This window comes from Camelina sativa, chromosome 16 (assembly GCF_000633955.1).
Source record: "Camelina sativa cultivar DH55 chromosome 16, Cs, whole genome shotgun sequence".
NCBI classification, from domain to species: Eukaryota; Viridiplantae; Streptophyta; class Magnoliopsida; order Brassicales; family Brassicaceae; genus Camelina; species Camelina sativa.
The window spans coordinates 14,826,355-14,847,111 of NC_025700.1; the positions used below are offsets into that span (position 1 = coordinate 14,826,355).

The 20,757-nt window shown below is 36.2% G+C and overlaps 3 protein-coding genes across 3 annotated transcripts in view; 1 reads left to right on the plus strand and 2 right to left on the minus strand.

Moving 5' to 3' along the window:
- LOC104750599 lies at window positions 13,563-14,901 on the minus strand. The gene is made up of 2 exons (XM_010472419.2): window positions 14,531-14,901; window positions 13,563-14,220 (listed from the first exon to the last, which is right to left on the minus strand). Exons 1-2 carry the CDS (start codon window positions 14,845-14,847, stop codon window positions 14,157-14,159), a joined length of 381 nt encoding a protein of 126 aa, XP_010470721.1. The 5' UTR covers window positions 14,848-14,901; the 3' UTR covers window positions 13,563-14,156.
- Window positions 16,441-18,434, minus strand: LOC104750600. The gene is made up of 2 exons (XM_010472420.1): window positions 17,933-18,434; window positions 16,441-17,723 (listed from the first exon to the last, which is right to left on the minus strand). The coding sequence occupies exons 1-2, from the start codon at window positions 18,002-18,004 to the stop codon at window positions 16,623-16,625; spliced, it is 1,173 nt and encodes a 390-aa protein (XP_010470722.1). The 5' UTR covers window positions 18,005-18,434; the 3' UTR covers window positions 16,441-16,622.
- Window positions 20,226-20,757, plus strand: part of LOC104753673 — a gene marked incomplete in the record, with an annotated part of 4,532 nt that continues 4,000 nt past the window's right edge. Inside the window, 1 exon segment of the mRNA XM_010475893.2 lies at window positions 20,226-20,744. Within this exon segment, the coding sequence (XP_010474195.1) occupies window positions 20,344-20,744 (401 nt within the window).

The following is a 20,757-nucleotide window of genomic DNA, read 5'->3' on the forward strand; positions in this document are numbered from 1 at the left end:
ATTTTGTTTTGTTCTTTGGACCCGCGCGAGTAAAAGTGTTTAGGTCTAATCTTGTAGACCAAGACCAAGTCAGTTGCAGTTGTACTCCCCAAACGCTAAAACATCACTAAACCATTATTAAACCTAAACGAAAATTGCCCACCTAAATATCTGAATGATTGCACACTGTCAAACAACAAATTCCCATGCTTAAAACACCATGGAGATTATCGTCAAGCCTTGTGATGAAACACTTGTTTCAACGGTCCAAAACTGTGTAGCCCAAACACTTGTTTCAACACTTGGTTCCTACACTCTCTCTAAGAAACCATACCCAACGAACCGTCGAAAAGAGATATGTCGTATGTTACTCCAAAAGAGTTTCCGACGGAAGGCCCAACTGCGAGATTTAACCCAAAAAATACTTATTTGGGCAAGAAGAGGCCGATAGATATAGTCCCTGTTTTAAAAATAGCTAGCCGTTAGTCGGACGGTGAGCCAGGGCCTAGCAATTAATCAGAAAATCGGATTTAAATCGGGGAGTAATCGGGGAGTAGTTTTAAGGATTTTATCCATATATATATCTATAATATACTAAATATGTAGGCTATTATCAAGATGTAAAAGGGGTTCAGCGGTTTTTTTTTGTCATAATAACCCGGATATCTCAAGTTCAAGCCCAGCTGTCACCGTTTTTTATTTTTGACAATTTTCATTAATGCAGCAAAATGACGAAAATATGCTTATCTTTAATGAATCTCGATCTGTAAACCCTAAATTAAGCTGCCTCTTCATTTCTTTTGCAACTGTTAGTCATTCAAGCTTGTTATTCTTATAGTTTCAGTTCTTATATGATAGATCCATAAAGAAAATCATAATTAGAATTCAAATAAATCAATTTTTTTTTCTGAAACTACCGATTTTCTGGCCGACTATGGTGAACTCACGGTGGCTCATTGCCGCCGACCATGTAACCGGCGATTACACGACTGCCTAGGCAGATTTTTAAAACAGGGGGTATAGTATAATGGATAGTTTCTAATTAAGGTATATAGACTGCACTTAAACCATGTGCATTGATAAATTCTAATATAGTTTCTTACCAAAAAATAAATGAAAATATATATATATATATATTAATAGAAATAAAAAAGAAAGAATCAATTCTCAAGATTTCTCATCATATAACACATATCATTTTCTAAGTTGTTAAAATTTATTATAATAAATTATCTCCACAAATACTTAAAATTTTTGTTAAAAAGTTTATTTGTTGTTATTTTTTATTTTTTTAATAAATCATAAAATAAAATTAACTATACACCAAGTTCCATTATACATAAATTTAAATTATATATTCATATTATTTAAAATTAATATCAATTGATACAATAAAAATACTAGTATGTTTAAACAAATAATGAGAATTAGAAAAAATATTTTGAAACTAACTATATTAATATTTATAATACTCATAATTGTTTTTTAATATTATTGATAATATGCCATATAGTATAAAATATAACTAATTAATAAAATTATATTAAACATTGTATGGATGAGAAATTTATTGGGTTTCTCACCGAGATACCTATATGACATGTTTGCAACTTTAGTAAATATTAAAGAACATATGGGAAAAGGCATGTGGATAAGTTCAATAAAAGTCCCATTTCTGTTCTAAAATTATGATGGGAATTGCATCTAATTACATAATCAAAAGGACTATATATAAGACATGTTTAAGGATCTAAAACGGACGATTAGGCTGAATCTGATACCCTTTTCTTCCTTTAGATCATTTCAGGTTTGGCCAGTGTTCTTTATACCATTATTTTATCTAAAATATCCCACATTATAAAACGGAGAGAAAACATCAAAAAACATATATAATGGTATAAGGAAGCTGCCTATGGTACGAAGACTCCTAAATAAACTAGCAAAGAATAACTATTTAAGAATAAAACAAAACTAAATTTTGGAATAAGAAGACTGCTAATAGACTAAATTTTTTGTTTTATAATAGTTCTTCATTTTAGGATATTCTAGCCGTTTAAACAAAAAGAAAAACCTATCCGACCTTTACACTTAGCCCAAAAAGAAATACCTTTAACCCAAACGTTTTTACTGGTTTCGACGCTTCCTACATTTCTTACAAGAGCACACACACATTCTAGGCGGCTCATCAGGTTGCGGTTCAGCGGGAGGCACGGTTGAAGTTGGGTAGCAGACATATACATCACTTTTATTAAACATAAGTAGCAACTACAACACACCTTAGTACTTAATCATAATTATAAGGTCATCAAACAAAAGAACTTTTTATTAAAAAGTTCCCTATTTAATTTTGGTACGATACTTAAACATGTCTATCACACACATACATCTTATACATTTATTGCTTGGGATACAAAATAATTATTTTCTTATATGAACCGGCAGAGAGTATTTAGGTGTAGTTGCTGATCACCCGCCAATTCTCAGTAACATTCACGGCTAGGAATAGAACGGCTCAGCCTTATTATTAGGATGATACAAAGTATATATACACAAGCGTGAGAATCCTAGGGTATTAGACAAATAAGGAAACCTAGATACAATGTAATATTTACCAATCAACCCCCTAATACTCCCCCTCAAGTTGGCGCATGTAGATCACAAATGTCCAACTTGCGACGCAGATAATCGAACGCTGGTGTACCAAGAGCTTTAGTAAAGATATCTGCAAGCTGTTGAGTAGTATGAACATATTCCGTGGCAATCAAACCCTTTTGAATCTTGTCACGTACGTAATGACAGTCACGTTCAATGTGTTTTGTTCGCTCATGGAAGACAGGATTAGCCGCAATATGCAGAGCTGCTTTGTTGTCACAATAGAGGCTAAAAGGCTCTGTCGAAGATACACCGAAATCAGCAAGTAGACCACATATCCAGGTGAGCTCAGAAGCCGTGAAAGCCATAGCCCTGTACTCTGCTTCTGCAGAAGACTGAGACACAACACTCTGTTTCTTAGTCTTCCAAGCAATAGGAGACCCACCCAACAAGATAGCAAATCCCGTGAGAGAGCGACGAGATATTGGACATGTGGAAAAATCCGAATCACAAAAACCCGAGACATGTAAGTCACCATTCGCAGTGTATAAAATCCCTTGACCAGGATTGTTCTTGAGATAACGAACAACGCGCAGCGCAGCCCACCAATGTTTCAACCGAGGTTGATGCAAGAACTGAGCCAGTACAAGAAATGTGTACATAAGCTTTGGCCGAGTAATCGTCAGATACACCAACCATCTAACCAAACGACGATATCGCTCCGGAGTGTCAAAATACTGACCCGTATCTTCTTCCAACTTATGATTTTCAAGAATAGGCGTACACACAAGTCTCCCACCTAACAAACCACATTCATTGATAATGTCCAATGCATATTTCCCTGAGACAAGTAAATGCCCTTAGATGACCGAGCCACTTCAATCCCCAAAAAATACTTAAGAGTACCCAAATCTTTCATATGAAACAATTGATTAAGATACCCCTTAAAACGGCAAATAGCATCTGCGTCATTGCCACCGATAACAAGATCATCTACATATACAATCACATAAAGACACATCTTCCCGCGCTTTAAAGCAAACAATGAGTAATCCGCATAAGACTGTGAAAAACCATATGCGAGAAGAGCATTTGTAAGCTTGGAGAACTAACACCGAGGTGCCTGCTTCAAACCGTATAGCAACTTGCGGAGCTTACAAACTTGATTTGGACCTGAGGCTTTGAAACCTTGTGGAGATTTCATGTAAACTTCTTCTTCTAAATCTCCATGTAGAAACGCATTATGAACATCCATCTGGTGCACAATCCAGTTCTTAACAGCAGCTACTTTGAGAAACATTCTTACCGTGGTTAACTTGACAACAGGTGCAAAAGCCTCTTTATAATCCTTCCCTTCTTTTTGGCGATTTCCCATAACCACCAACCGTGCTTTATGACGCTCAATTGTACCATCCAAATTATATTTAATTTTAAATACAAAACGGCAACCAATAGCTGTTTTTCCCGGTGGTAAGTCTCGGACATCCCATGTATGGTGGTCCTCTAAAGCATCCACCTCAAACTTAACAGCATCTCACCACACTTGGAGTTGCATTGCCTCATCATATATATGTATCAGGTTCAATTTCAGCCGAGATAGCAGCTAGGAAAACCGCATGAGCTGCAGAAAAACGCTCATTGGTGACATAATTAGCAATAGGATAAGTGACCGTACCTAAGTTAGAAGATGTGGCGGGGGTAGAAGAGGGTGATGGGGCAAGGTCGTTTGTCAGTGAGTGATATGAAACCTCATAACCCTGTTCCTGTGTCAAAACCGGAGTCGCAGCATCAACGCTCCCCCTGTCGTCAGCCACCGTACGGGGAGACTCATCGCGATGTTCAACGGAGGGCAAGATAGGTGACACTTGTTCCCCTTCTTCCACTAACACATGTGGTGTTGGTCGAAAATCATCATCAGAAAACAACCGCGGAGCTGAAAGAGATGGTAAAATGTCACTCGCGGTAGGAGACATTGTGGCAAAAGGGAACACCATCTCTTGAAACTGCACATCGCGAGAAACAAAGAAATCATTCGTCTCTAAGTCGTACATAGTCCAACCTTTTTTCCCATACGGATAGCCTAAGAAGACACATTTGCGACTCCTTTCCCCAAATTTATCCTTATCCCGAGAAAGCTTGTGTGCATAGGCCAAACATCCAAACACCTTCAAACCATCAAATGAGGGTGGCTTGCCATATAACATCTCGTAAGGAGTTTTCCCTTGTAATAACGGTGTGGGAGTTCTGTTGATAAGATGACTTGCAGCAAGAACACATTCTCCCCAAAATTTTACCGGTAAGGAAGCCTGAAACATCAAGGAGCGTGCGACGTTAAGAATATGCCTATGTTTCCGTTCCACACGGCCGTTCTGCTACGGTGTATACACGCAAGACGTCTGATGCAATATCCCTTCCTGATCAAAATAACGATTTAAACATGTGAACTCAGTACCGTTGTCAGAACGTACTGCACGCACCTTTTTATCAAACTGACGAGTGACCATAGCACAAAAATTCTGCAAACACACGGACACCTCTCGTTTTTCAAGCAACAAATAAATCCAAACAGCACGTGAATAGTCATCCACAATGGTTAGAAAATAAACAGCTCCTGACATAGACGGAGTACGGTAAGGTCCCCAAATATCGCAATGGATTAAATCAAAAATAGCACTAGCTTTATTATTGCTTTCAGAAAAAAAATCCCGAGTCTGTTTAGCTCGATAACAAATATCATAACCCCCATCGGTGTCAACAGTTTTTTCAACACCACAAATACTAGATAAATAAGACAAAACACGATCAGAAGGATGCCCAAGACGTCTATGCCACAACTCACATTGATCACTGCTTGTTGTTTTGTTTGCTTGTCCGCCAAGGATCCCTTGGAACTTGTAGACCCCATCACACTCTTCACCCGCACCAATCATCTTCAAAGTACGGTCCTGAAAAACGCACACTTCCTCAGTAAAAGTAACGGAACCTTTAGTCGTGTTAAGTAATTTGGCAACAGAAATAAGAGAACACGTCAAATCTGGAGAATACAAAACTCCATTCAACCATATGTAGCCACCTAAACACATCTGCCCCTGTTTCTCAGCCATAGCTCGATCCCCATCGGGAAGACAAATAGCACATGGCAATATTGTTTGAACATCACTCAAAAGATCAATATTCGAAGTCATGTGGTGCGACACACCAGAATCTATGATCATATCCATCTTACCAGAAAGTTTGGATGCAAAAGGTGTTGTTTTCTGTTGATTAAGAAAACTGATCAAAGATGCAATCTGCTCGTCATTAAGTTGCGGGAGAGAAGCTCGATCGAACTCTGTACGAGTAGTAGCTGCCGAGTTTGCAACGGGCTGAGCAAGTGCTGAATTCGCAGTCCCAACCTTCGCAGGATGAGTCTGAGCCACGTTTGCACGAGCCAGATGCAAACCTCTCCCTCGATCGAAGCTTCCAACCATCCCTCCCCCTCGCCCAAAACGTCCTCGACCTCCTCTGTTTCCGGCTCCTCTTCCTTCTCCATAGTTTTTACCACGTTCATCCCACCAGTCTGGATATCCTTTGATCTGAAAACAGTTGGAGATAGCATGACCGTATTTGCCGTAGTGTGTACATGTGACGTCCTTGTCACGGTATTGAAACTCCCATGTTTTGCCTTTGTTCCCACTTTGAACAGCGAAACCAACCGCATCTACACGTTCTTCCTTGTTGCGAGTGATACCTTGTTGTCTTTCATCTCGCACCACTCGCTGATAAACTTGAGACAACTTCAACATCGACTCCATGTTTGTTAGAGTGGAGCGTATTCCACCAAACCGTACATCATCCAAACCCATCAAAAATTGATGTGTTCGTTCTTCATCTCTTTCTTGTTCAAGTTGTGCAGCAAGTTCACCACACGAACACGATTTCAAAGGCTTGTAACCTGCCAGCTCATCCCACATCTTCTTTAGTCTCCCAAAATAAATCATCACACTATCTCCTTGCTGTTTGCAGTTAGCTAACTCGGATTTCAGTTCATGCACTCTCGGTCCATTCCCAACCGAGAACTGCAACCTTAAATCTTCCCAAAACATGTGGGCATCATCCACCATCGAAATCATTGTTCTCAACGTTGGCTCGACCGTATTCATCAGACATGCCACAATCATTGAATTAACAACCTACCACTGCTCGATTTCTTCCGCCACAACCGGTTTCTCCAAACTCCCATCAATAAAACCCAACTTCCGTTTAGTACGCAAGGCATTCCGCACATGCTTTGACCAATCTTCATAGTTATCCCCTTTCAATTGTATCGTAGTAATCAAACTTCCAGACCCTTCAGACGGATGCAAGTAAAGAGGCGAGGATGTTGATATTTTAGACACCCTTACGATCTCCTTACCTTTCCCTTCACCCATCGTAATCTTCTCCGTTTCTGACATGATCGAAACCGCTCGCAAAAGGTTATCAAAGTTTTGGATCTAGGTTTGGCTCTGATACCATGTGAAGATAGGAATAGAACGGCTCAGCCTTATTATTAGGATGATACAAAGTATATATACACAAGCGTAAGAACCCTAGGGTATTAGACAAATAAGGAAACCTAGATACAATGTAATATTTACAAATCAACCCCGTAATACATTGCAGTCCTTTGTCAATGTTGTAGTGCTTCATATTAACACCCCGCCAATAGTGCTTTGTATATAATTCATGCCCGTCCCAAAGCAGTGCAGTTTTTTTTGTTAATGTCGTGGTGTTGCATCCCATGTCCGTCGTAGTGATGCATCATGTGCGTGTCATCGTATGCGCGCAACTTCATGCTACCCCTGCCATCCATTAATCAAACTAAAAAATAATGAAACTGTTTTAATAGGATGAAAATTGGTAGGGCGAGTCTCACGTCTGTCTTTGATTCTGATTCTAATTTCGGGTCTGGATTTGAGCCTTTTTATCGTAATAAATGAGTTTCTTAGCTGGACGGTCTTGCTTGGTTGGGCGTCCATGGTTAGCTGGAAGCCTCGTGTCATGGTGTTGCATCCCCTGTCCGACGTAATGATACATCTTGTGTGTCTCATCGTATGCAATTTCATGCTGCTCCTGCCATATATTAATCAAATTTTTAAAAAAATGAAATTGTTTAGTAGGATGAAAATTGTTTAACGTCTACCTATGATTCTGAGTTTGATTCTAAGTCTGATTCTAATTCTGATTATAATCCTTAGTCTGGACGTGATCCTTTTTTATCGTAGTAAATGAGTGCCTTGGCTGGAGGGCCTTGGTTGGATGGAGAGCCATGGTTGGCCTCAGAGTCGACACTATGTTTTCTATGGCTACAATTAATTATATAAATACTGTTCTTCTCCATATATTTTTGTTTATGCTAAAAAACAAAAAATACTGTTCTCAACAGTACAATACAATCTTCAAATCTTCTCAAAATAATATGGGGATTCGAACGGAAGTGAAGTTGAGAGTTACCTAAACACTACCACTACACTACTTATACCTACAGAATTTTAAGGTCGAATTTTTTTTTACTAGACTACTTATACCTACAGAATTTTAAGGCCGATTTTTTTTTTTAATAAATAAGCGGCCGCAAGGAAGTGCTTGTTTCGCTTGTATCTGTAGCCGGCTCTGGTTGGCATGAAGCCTCATGTGGTGGTCATAGTCGCTTCCTTTTGTTTTCGTGTTGTTGCTGCTGATATTTTTATCTTTCTTGTCGTTTCCGAACCCTGCTGTGAACCCGTAGATCCCTCCAACTAGCACACGTTGATTGGATTTGAAAGATACGTAAGGGTCCAATTCTTTCGGTAATCCCTCCGACAAGTTTACCAATCATTTTTCTTTATGTATATATACTTGTGTTAATTTTCTTTGATGAATAAGAGATTAAAATCTTTCAGGTGGTTGTCTATATATACAATTCTTTATAGTGATATGATACCATTTCGAAATTATTTGTAATATAATGGTAGGATATGAATCGTATTCTCTTTTCTACCACAACCATACCAAATGTTGGATAGACACGTTTGTTCTCATTCCGTGCCTCTTTTTAATTAAAGATCAGTCCTATTCATTTGAGAAATTCCTATACCTAATTGGCTGAGTTTTGATCGAAGATCAGTATTGATACTGGAAATTAGTTCTATTTATTATGAGTTTTATTTTTAAATTTGTTTGAATTGACGTATCCTACTGCACTACATAAATTCACTAGCGGTTTTGCAAAATTAGAAGAATCTTTCTTACACAAGTGGAAGTGGTAGTCTAATATTGGTGTATGGGCCGATATTAATATTGGGCTTTGTTATGTCAGTTATTATAAACTCTAATATTTTTATAAACCCTAAGACCTAGTGTTAGATAAACCCTTCTATCATTGATTAAGAAAGACAACATAATAATAAAGAGTTTTCCCCTAAACCCTTCTATAGTTTCAACATGGTATCAGAGCCTACACACGCTGGCCCGTTAACTAGTCCGACCCGGATAGAGGCCAGATTACCCCATTAATTGATGGCCCAAAGGAAGGCCTAATTCCATCGAGATAGCTAAAAAAAGAGAACATTATCTCGAGGGGGAGTGATGGATTCTGTCGAGATTAATGGCTAAAAGAGCCATCATTTCGAGGGGGCGTGTGGAGAAAAGATCCCACATCTGATAGATGTAAAGGGACTTGAGTAATATATAAAGGGTTAGGGCCTTTCCACTCATTGCCAATTGGTTTTGAGTTGGAAACCCATATCAAACCCTAATTTAACATGGTATCAGAGCAGACGATTCTTGTGGATCTAAATTAAAGCTTCCGCGTTAGTGTTCTTGTGATCCCAATGATCATGGGATGTGAAGACGATGGTGGTGATGAAGACGAACCCGACGAAGATGACCTGAAGCAACGTTGATGTGTGGTTTGACATACACATGCATGGTTTTAGTTTATTATTGTTTCTTTAATTAATCGAATTTTGGGTTGGTGCTTATGAGTATTGCCATAGGTTTTTTTTACTGGTTTTGGGTCTTATTTTATTGCAATATTTAATTGGGGTTTACTTTTATTTAAACAATTGGTGATGGTTCTAGGGTTCTAGGGTTCATGGTTTACATGGGTTTGGTTATGATTTTCTAAGTTTTTATTTGGTAATAGTTTTACCATTACGGGGAGTTGTTTGGAACGCTCATGTTTTAGGTCAATTTCTTTTTAGTCCGATTTGTGGACTGTCCAAGATGAGGACAATTATTTGTGCAGATTGCAGGATTTGCACCCATGGGATGTTGTTATTCCCTTTTACCGAAGACCAAAGACGAGCTAAAGTTCCACCCCTATTTTTAAGATAAAAGTTTATGCCAAGGAGTTTGTTGACATGATTTTCCGTCCTTTGACAAGTGTCCACGACATACGTGTTCTGCTTTTCTATTGCAAAGTTTGCGTGTTGCATATCACGTTTGCCGTGCGGGGGAGTATTGGTGTATGGGCCGACAAGCCCATGTTGGGCTTTGTTATGTCGGTTATTATAAACCCTAATATTCTTGTAAACCCTAAGACCTAGTGTTATATAAACCCTTCTATCATTGATTAAGAAAGACAACATAATAATAAAGAGTTTTCCCCTAAACCCTTCTCTAGTTTCGACATCTAAAACCAAATGTTTTTCTTTTAAAGAATTATTTAACTATCTAGCTTAATTAGCTAAACCGTTAACGTTTTAAATGGCAAGAAAACTCATATTTTTACTGTTAACGTGCAATAATGTTTTAAACTTATTAGTCTATGAAGACCTTTTTTTAAAGGAAACAAAAAAAAATTTGACAATGTAAAGTTCGCTAGATCATAATTTATGATAGTAATATGTATTTTTGCTTCTATCCGTTGACAAAAAAAAATTTAAGAGGAGAGTTTTAAACTGTTGTACACATTAAGATATGTAGATTTTCAGGTTTAATTTATTCAGTTTTTTAAACATCAATTGATGGATTTATAATATATATATATATTGTATATTTTCTATTTCTTTCATATTTTTTATATTGAATTTCATTTTGTCGACTCAATTTGATTTAAAACACGCTATTTCAGAGAAAATATCAACTCATCCTACTATATTAATTAAGAAGTACAAATATAAAACTAACCTTAAAATGTATAAAAAATTACATTCAATTGCCATTAGAAAAAATTAATTAAGCTTAATTAACTAATTTAAATAAATATAATTAATTAAAAATAAAAAACACTCACACATCAAATATTAAAAAATCTAAAAAAATATTTTCTCTCTCTGATAAATTATGGACGAAATTACTAATTATTTTTAAAAAAAATGTATAAACCAATCAGAATTTAAACAATATAATTATTTTTGATAACTAAATTCGAAGATTTTGTTAAGATTTCAAATTATGATTCTCCTATCATCTTTATTTTATTTTATTTACAAATTGTTTGGAATTTTCATATAATACTTATAATTAATGAAATACATATTTTTTCTGCATATGTTGTGATTTGAATTTTTTAAAACGAAGATATATTACTCAATGTATGAAAATGTGTTTTAATTTCCACTTTGGTGGGTTGGTAAAACTAAATTTATATAAATGATAAATTAATAATTTTTATTTGCTCACAATTATAATATTAAAATTACGATTTTATATTTCAAAAAATAATGATGCAAATACAACAAATAAACAGTGTAAAACTGTAATAATGCGTCAAAAATAAAATACTATAATATTCTAAAATAATTAGTATTCAAATAAACTAATAGATTTACATAAGAATGAAAAATAAATTTTATCTCAAACAAAATATTTTTTTTTTAAATAATTTTTCTTATTATAATTTTTTTAAAAAATGTTGACCAGTGTTTTAAGCACGGGATATATCCTAGTTCAAAATTAAAGATGGATTTTAATATCAACGCTATTTCGTTTTATCGTTGACGATTTCAGCTACACAATTCAACGTTTAATAAAATTTGATATACAAAATGTTCATTTCTGTACTTTTTGAATGTTTTATCCATAAGTGCAAAAAAAATTCATCATTCTAATTATTTCAATTAACAAAAAAACATTAAAAAGAACATGATTTCTTATTCATTGCTGTTAACATGATTTATAATATATATATTCTGTCTGTTTATAAGTTATAATATATGTATACATGTCGTTAGTTGGTGATAGTGACGCATAAAAGACATATCAAATTAGTTTATTGTTGTTAACATGATGATTTATAATATACTAGATTAGGAGCTGCGTGACTGCGGGTTTAGATTTTTCAAAATAAAATTAAATTTAACAAAGAATATGAAATAAATATTTTTAATAAGTAAAAATTATCTATAAAAATAAATTGATATACAGAGTTGTACATTGTGATATTTGGGGTAAAAAGTGTGACTTTGCAGTTGAGACTATTAATCATGTTTTCTTTGAATGCCCTCGCTCGTGTGAAGTTTAGGATTTATCTCTAACTCTGGTCTCGTCAGAGGGTTTACCATATGAATCGGTGTACTCAAATTTGGATTTTATTTTCTGGAGGGGTGCCTCTCAACAGAGGAATTCCGATCAAATGCTTCAATTACCATGGATTTTATGGGCAATCTGGAAGGTCATAAATAAATAAAAAGTTCAAGGTTTAGAGATCGATGTGAATGATATAATTGCTCAGGCTTTGGGTGATAAGTTAGTCTGGGAAGAGGCGCTCTCTTTTACGGCGGTCATGTCAGCTCCATCTCCGTCTTTGGATGTCCAAGTTTCTTCACTTGATTGTTAGATTGATGGTTTTTGGAAAGCAACCAATGTGCATTCAGGATTGGGCTAGTGGTGTTGCGTTGGTGAGGAGCGAACTTTGTTGTTGGGGGCTAAGTGACTAAGACGGAGCCCCTCCCCCCTACATTCGGAGTTAGAAGCGTTGTTGTGGGTCATGGAGCGGATACGTGCTGAAGTGATCGTTTGTCAACATTTCGAGACTGATTGTTCTGAGTTACTCACTATTGTGCAGTCCCTGAAGATTGGCTGTCCTTCCTTTTCCAACTTGCTCGATGAGTTTAACTCGCTGGAGTCCTTCCCACTATTCAATATCTCATGGATCCCGCGTGCATCAAATACGGTGGCAGATTGTCTTGCCCGTGCTTTGCGTTCTCTTACCTCCTAACTGTGGTGTCGTTCTTCCCCCACCATCTGACGATGATTCCGGTGATGGTTTGCCTGACAACTCCTCCAACTTTCTGGAAAGGCTCATCATTTTTTTAAGACCCCAAGGCTCGAACATCTTAACTCTTGCACGTATCTTCGGCTTGATACCAATCATGAACGCCAACTCCAGCACCTTCTCTATCACCTCCAAAGCATTGGACGCTAGAGCAATGAAGTCTTTACAATACTTCCCGGTGGACTTGTCTTAACGGATTAGTAAGAGCCTTTTTCCTGTGCATAAATCGTGTGCCACAGAGAAGTTCTCCAAAACCCTATCCTTCACCTGCTCCCACCCCAAGAACGGATTATGATCTGTTTTCCACCGATACCATATTAACGCATAGCCATCAAAGCACATACGGACTGCTTTGAGCTTCTCCTTCTCCGAGAAATCTTCCATCTCGAAGTACTGCTCCACACGTTGTATCCAGCCTTCTACGTTCTCGCCATTGAATAAAGAAATCTCTATTTTCCGCATCAGCGGTTTCTACATATAAGAGACTACATAATGTTTTATGTAATAAGAGTTTTTTTTTCTTTTAGGATTAGGCCAAGAGTTCAATATAACATAGAATTGAATTGTTTTGTAGAAATATAATTATTGTATTTGAAACTATACTTTATATAATAAGATATTTTCTGTATATTTATAAGTTATATTTATGTATATATATAAGTTACATTTTCTGTATACATGTCGTTAGTTGGTGATCTTAGTGACGACATCACGCATAAAAGACATATCAAATTAGTTTAACTTATAAATTCCCTAGGGTTTATGTTACACCACAACGTACTTTCAAACTTAATTTTGTGCAATCATTCCTTCCAATGATATTATACATCACTTTTATTAAACATAAGAAACAACAACAACAACAACACTCCTTAGTAATCATGAGATCATCAAACAAAAGCACTTTTTTGGGGGGTTAAAAGTCCCATATTTAGTTTTGGTACGATATTGAAACATGCCCATCAACACATACATGACATATACATTTATTACTTGGAATAGATAATCATTACTTTCTTATTTGAACCGGCAGAGTATTTAGGTGTAATCTAGAGTCCCTTACTCCCCCAGCCAGTTTTGCGGTTGTTGCTTACCCGCCAATTCTCGGTAGCCTTCACGGCCACTACTGTATGTGGTGGATACTGGGGAGCCATAAGCCTGTCATGGTGCTTCATCCCTTGTCCGCCGTAGTGTTGCATCCCGTGCTGGTCATAATGTTCCATCCCATGCCCGCCCTGATGCTGCATCCCGTGCCCGCCCTGGTGCTGCATCCCGTGTCCGCCCTGGTGCTGCATACCGTGCATTTCGTGTTGCTGCATCCCATGCTCCCTATGGTACTGAACCCCCTGCGCACCATGGTGCTTCATCCCGTGCCTGCCGTGGTATGCACCTTCATGCTGCCCCTGCCATCCATTACCCATCTTTCCCTACAAAATGATCATTAACCATATTATATTTAAAAAATAATAAGTTTTTGAATATGCTCATTTGCATCTTTTGTATTTTTTTCACGTAGAAAAACAAATGGTTTCTTTGCCTATGCTCTCAAGGAGGTGTGAGAATTAGTGTATTTGCACATAACTTTCGACGAGAAAAGTGTTTGTTTGAATCAGAATCAATACTTTTACGAAATCTTAGCATGAAGTCTTAGGACTTTAAGAAATTATCGAAACATATATAAATAACAGTATACATAACATGATTTGTAAGGTCGCGACACCAAAAGAGATAACTTACGTTGTGGTGAGGTGAATGAAGTTGAGATGAGGTGACTGTTGGTGGTGCTGCAGGTGGTTGTTGCTAGTGTGGTGGCTCTTACTGCTCTCAAAGAACTCCTCCACGTCTGAGTCTTCTTCCTCGCAGACAGACATGTGAGACATGGGTGGACGGCCATTGTTGCCCGGAAGCCTCATGCGGTGGTCATAGCGGGCTTGACGGTCAAAGTAGCCTCCTTCCGACTCCACATGAGACGCGAACTCCTTGCGTTCCTCGTACTCGTAGCCACCGCGGCCACGGCCGAACTCAGCGACCCCTCCAACAAGCTTATCAAGCATTTTTCTTTATATATGTACTTGACTTGGTTTTTCTTTGTAGTAGATAAGTGATTAACATCTTTCAAGCGTTTCTGTATATATACTATTCTTGTTGTGAGCTAGTTGTCTAGTTTTCATTTAAATTAATGTTTCATTTCATGTGACTCCATCTGGCAATTATTCGTAAATATCATGGCATGATTTGAAATCTTATTCTCTTTTCTACCACCACCACCACCACCATACCGAAAGTTGAGTAGACATATTTGTTCTGATTCCGTTCCTTTTAATTAATGATCAGTCCAATTCACTAGCGAAATTCGAATTCTTATTTGACTCAAATATTGACGGAGGCATCATAGTAAAACTAAAAATAAAACCTACTCTAGTTCTAATTATTACCGTTTTGATTTTGGTTTTATCATGTAATTACATATTAAAATTGTCATTCATCTTTTAGCGTATGTATTATTTCGTTCAAGTGAACTATGTAGCATCAAACACTTGCTTTATATTTTTGACCACTGGATTAGTTCTACAGGTGTTTAGGCATAATCCTATGCGTACGGCCCTTCTACTTCCCTCCTTATAACGTGGATATGCTACGTTGTAAGAAATACACATCGTATGAAATGGTGTGATGGACTCAGGGCTCTAGACTAGTTCCTTCATCAAGACTAATTATTAGGGGCCAAGCTTGCATAGTTCCTTCATCCTTAAGGTACTCACGACTTATTTATGTTTAGAAACAATAATATACCAATGACCACCTCTTCTTCTTTATTTATTGGGTTAATTATATGCAGGAGCAGGATCCTGACCCTGTGAGTTACATGATCGTTGGTTAATTAATGTTTTCTATTGTCAGTTCTTAAAAACTTTTCCAAGAACATAATATATGGTAAATCGGCTGTAAGAAAAACCATGTGTATATTGATGATAGATTTCGTGTTTATGGTTTTTTCTCATTTGTTACATCTAAAGAGGTCATCTAATGATAATGAACGAACGGTCCAAGTTATCAAATAATGATCAAACGAAAGGAGAATAACAAGTTATCAAATAATGATCATAAAGCATTCATGGATGAAAAGATAGATAATGTGTTACAGATTGTTCGTTCCATATCCCTTTCTTTATATAGTAACCATGTTGTGTACACAAATATATGTGTTGACAAAAAGAAAACATGTATACATGCATGTATTCATTTTTTTGTTGACAAAAAGAAAACATGCATGTATACATGTTTCTAAAAGGTATCAATCATTTGTAGCCAAACACTAAAAGTCGGTTTGATTTAATCAAACGACACTCTTTCATTCTTCCTTCTTTTTCCAAGAAAGGATCAATCAATATTATTTCGTTAAATAATCGTATCATCTTTCTAAGAATATTTTTCGCTTAAACTTTTCCAATAACGTTGCCATGTGCCATTGGCCGGTCAGGTTAGTGCTCATTTTGGTATAAAATTCATCAATAGGAAATACATTGCGTATTTTTGTTAATTGGCTTGTTCGTCGTGCAAAGCATATGCTATAACGTGGAATATACAACGCTCACCACCATCTTCAACTTGTATTGTACCGTATATAATAAACTTGTATTGGAAAGAAAAAAGAACCCCAAAGAGATCAGATATAAATTAATAGTATATGTACAAGAAAGTGACCAAATAAAATCGCCATGAACTCTTTCAAAAAAATATAACTCACCAAAAAGAATAAACAATAATTATGAGTTAGTAGTAGTAGTAGTAGTGTCCATATCATATTAGTTACAAAGAACCACCAATATCATTCCTCGTCTCTCAAGCAATTCCCCGGAAGAAGAAACTTGTACTTCTCCGCGTTCTCGAGTAGGTACGCGGGAAGATGAACAGCCGAGTAAGAATGAGGAATCGGACCCATTTTACCGATGATGTCTTTAAACGTGTATTCCTCGGGGATCATGTCGAAGAGATCAGCTCCGCTGCATATAACTCTCTGAACTCTTTTCGGGTTCAAGTAATGAGCGAACCTCACTCTATCGTAATGACTATAAGCTTTCATCTTGAAGACAAACTCGCTTATCCTTCTGAAACAGAAGCTGCAATGCCACCCTGAATCCGCTAAGATCACATCAGACTGCCTATAATGCGCATACCTTGTCTTACCCGTCTGATACCTATGCACCGATGCTCTCCAGCTCTTGTCATCCACAGGGAACTCGAAAGAGTACAAGTAGTTCTTCAGTCTAAGGTGAAGAATCTGCGGTATGTCATCGCACCAACGGAGGAGATTTATAGTGTGTCTGCTTGGGATCTCATCAACATCAGACATGATCAACAAGTCATCATCAGTAATACCAGCTATTCTCAAAAGCTGATCCAATGCGATTCTTTGATAAGCCTCTTCGTAAAAAGGGTTCTTCTCTCCTTTCTTAAACCTTCCACCAATCGACCCGTAAGTCAACCGCGGCTCAACGAACTTAAACTCATCCTTATGTCCCGCGAAAACAAGCGGTTTTGGTAACCCTGTGAAGGTCGAGTTCGACTCAAGGAGCACAAACTGAGTAACGTAAGGGTACAGTTCTTTCCACCGTATCGTTAAGAGTTCAACTTCAGTACTGAAGAGAACAGCGTCGTAGACACGGCGAGGGTACTCACGGGTTCCCCAACCGTGGAGTTTACAGAGAGATTCCATTGAAGCGTTCTCGTGGTGATAATGTGGGATCTCGTGGAATGGTTTTGGTGGTGATTCCCACAAGGGTCTTAAGAAATAAGAAATCTTGAGTGCGTTGATGTATACACCAAGAACACACATTGGTACGATTACTAAAAGAAACAAGATCGATTTCAAATCCACACCACGCAAGATGCAACAGAGTCTTGATATACCAAAGCCTCGATCTGATTCCTGTTTCAGACCAAACAAGACAACATGTCAATAACTAAATCACCCGCCAACAGAACCAAGAAACTTATTGACCTATCAACATGGATAAAGTTCGTATAGATAGATCAAATTAATTCAAGATCTATAGTTTTAGATCGAGAGTAGAAGCCAAAAGGGTTCGTTTTTAAACTAAAGATCTTGTTTTATTGGAAGAAGAAGAGATCACAAACCTGAGAACCGCATAAATCATCGGACTTTTTAGAACAATAGTGACCAACGTTCTCTCCCATCATCCACCACATCTTCTTCTTCTTCTTCTGAACAAGAACTTCGATCCCCGGAGATTAGAAAAGAAAGAATCAAACTTTAACCTCTTTCCTCCACAAAAAAAATAGAAACTTTGATTCGACAAGAGATAAATAAACACAAGTCTCGACGATTCCTACCAAAAAAGAGTGGAACTTTATTAAAAAAAAAAGAATTAAAGAATGAAAGAACAAGAACAGAGCTTTTTTTATGTGATTATGCTGTGTCTGTTTTATGGTAAATTAGTTGAGACTCGGTGAGGAGAGGATGATTGATATGCGATTTTGTCTCGAGAAGAGAGCTAGAGAAAAGGGCAGTTTGGTCAATGAGGAAAGTTTCAACGTTAGTTCCGTTGGTTGAGTATGAATGATATCTCTCTCCTCCACGCGTTCTGACTCAGTCACCCCCACTTCCAGTTTTTGTCGTGTGTCTTTTTTTTTTTGGTTTACAGAGAAAAAGTTGAGAATCACTTATTTATGTACTATCTCTTCAACAACCACGTGGCTTCCACTGTAATTTACAAATTAATTAATCTTAAACTTTGCACAATCAGTATATCATGTCAGCAGTTTTTTATAGGTATTCACATTAGGGAAAAAAGTCTATAGAAATTTCTGATTCTATAATAAAGTTGTGAAAAGTAGGGTACCCACCTCACAGAGGCCTAAAAAAAATCGATTAGACCTATATTAGACGTTAATCAGGAGTTAGAGTTGGACTAGTGTGCTTAACACACAAAAACGATTTTTGAGATTAATGAAGAAGTAAAATAAACGCCTACAAAGTTTTTGGTGTGATAAATTATATGTTTAGTTTTTCTTTAATTATTATTTATAAACTTTTAGCTGATTAGTTCTCCATAAAGATTGCATCAGTTTTTTATATGTGATTTATTCACAACATATATTGTTAAGGCCATAAAGCTGACTCTAATCGATCCTCAGATAGTCATAATTGTGATTAACTCTCTTTCGATTCCACAAAATTGATTTTTTGTTACCTTTCTCTATAAGATTCTAATCTATCGTGGTGATCGTAAGTACTTAATTGTGTTAATAATAATTTAATTCTTTAATTATACTTTCTTTTGAATTTAGTAGTTACTTAATTTTATTACTCAATCATAATATTATATTCACAGAATTTTGCTACCACATTTGTAAATTTTGATGTGATTATTTTTGAGAATCGAAAACAAAACATCACATATGTATGTACATTAGACGATGTCTTTTAAATATAAATTAATTAATCTTAAACTTTGGACAATCTGTATGTAATAATACTATTATGTAAACAATTTTTCATATGTAAAAGAGTTTAAAGTATTTATATTAAGAAAAAGTATATAAGAATTAGAAATATCTATTTTCATAATAAACTCTGAAAAAGTAGGCAGAATAATAATCTTGATTAAATAAAATTGATTTTTTTTTGTTTACTCTAACTCAAAGACCTAAAATAAAAAGTTATTAGATGTAAGCAGGGTTAGAGTTAAAAAAAAAAAAGTCGATTTTATTTGATATTAATCAAGAAGTAAGAATTTGTTTCTAATTTTCTTTTATTTACAAATATATTTGTATGTTTTATGCATTAATTAGTGATGTATTAATTGGGGTGATCTAATAAATATTAAAATGTTTTTGACCATCACATCAGGTTCAATAACACCATCTAATTCATTTTTCTCTATCGAAAAAAAGAACTGTAATTTAGCTTTCCTCTTATTAGGTGGCCATTAGAAATTTTCACAAATCTATCATTATTTTACAATTTTAATCGGTTATATCTAAAAAGGCTAAAACTTCTGGATCTATATATATATATATATATATATATATATATATACTAATATCATAAATTCATAATACACCAAATCTCTCCAAGTAGGATTTCAAAATTACTACCAATCAATAAACAACAAACAAAAAGTACTGTACAAACCGCTCTACCACTTGTATTTTTTTTTCTCCATATATTTATTTTTAAAATACTTTTGGTCAATTCCATAAATTTATATCACTTATAGAAAAACCATTTTTATTTTCTTTTTAAACAACTTGACAGAAATATATGAAACAAAGAAAATAAAAGAAAAAATGAGAATTTTTCTTTAAAAAAAAAAAAAAATTGTAAGAACAACAAAATCTGTAAATTAGGATTCAAAAAGAAGCAAAAACAAAAGATAAAGCTTTAAAAAAAGAAAAAAAAAGAAAAAAAGAAAAAAAGAAAAAAAGGTTTCCAAAAATTGTTGACTCCCCTCTTTAGTCTTCAAAAATTCCCAGATTTCAAACTGAATATCTCTCAGCTTTTTTCAGATTTGATCAAATTGGAAATGGAGAATCCACCAGCAGATAAGCTGTTGAAGAAGATACGAGAGCTAGAAGAAAGCCAAGAGGATCTAAAACGAGAGATGTCTAAGCTCAAAGTCTCAGCTGAGATCAAGCGTCGTTCGCATTCTTCTTCTCCTAAACGTCCTTCGAGGCGCAACACTGGAGACGGAACTCCCTTATGGAGAAAAACTGGCGCCGCATCATTCCGTCACGCTTCTCCGTTACGGAAGGAGAGTCACACGAAAGCCAAAGCCCCCCCAGCTTCTTCTTCTGGTGGTTGCGGCGAGGGAGGAGGAGGAGGACCATCGGCAGGCAAGTTCAACGATAAACAGTATTTGAATATTTTGCAGTCTATGGCTCAAGCTGTTCATGTCTTCGATCTTAATGGCCAAATTATCTTTTGGTGAGTAGGTAGT

Bases quoted from the DNA above. Each gene is read 5' to 3' on its own strand.
- LOC104750599 (XM_010472419.2), bottom strand. From the start codon at position 14,847: ATGCTTGATAAGCTTGTTGGAGGGGTCGCTGAGTTCGGCCGTGGCCGC. The intron at 14,221-14,530 runs GTAAGTTATCTC...ATCATTTTGTAG, and splicing joins TTCATTCACCTCACCACAAC to GGAAAGATGGGTAATGGATG.
- LOC104750600 (XM_010472420.1), bottom strand. From the start codon at position 18,004: ATGTGGTGGATGATGGGAGAGAACGTTGGTCACTATTGTTCTAAAAAG. The intron at 17,724-17,932 runs GTTTGTGATCTC...GGTCTGAAACAG, and splicing joins ATGATTTATGCGGTTCTCAG to GAATCAGATCGAGGCTTTGG.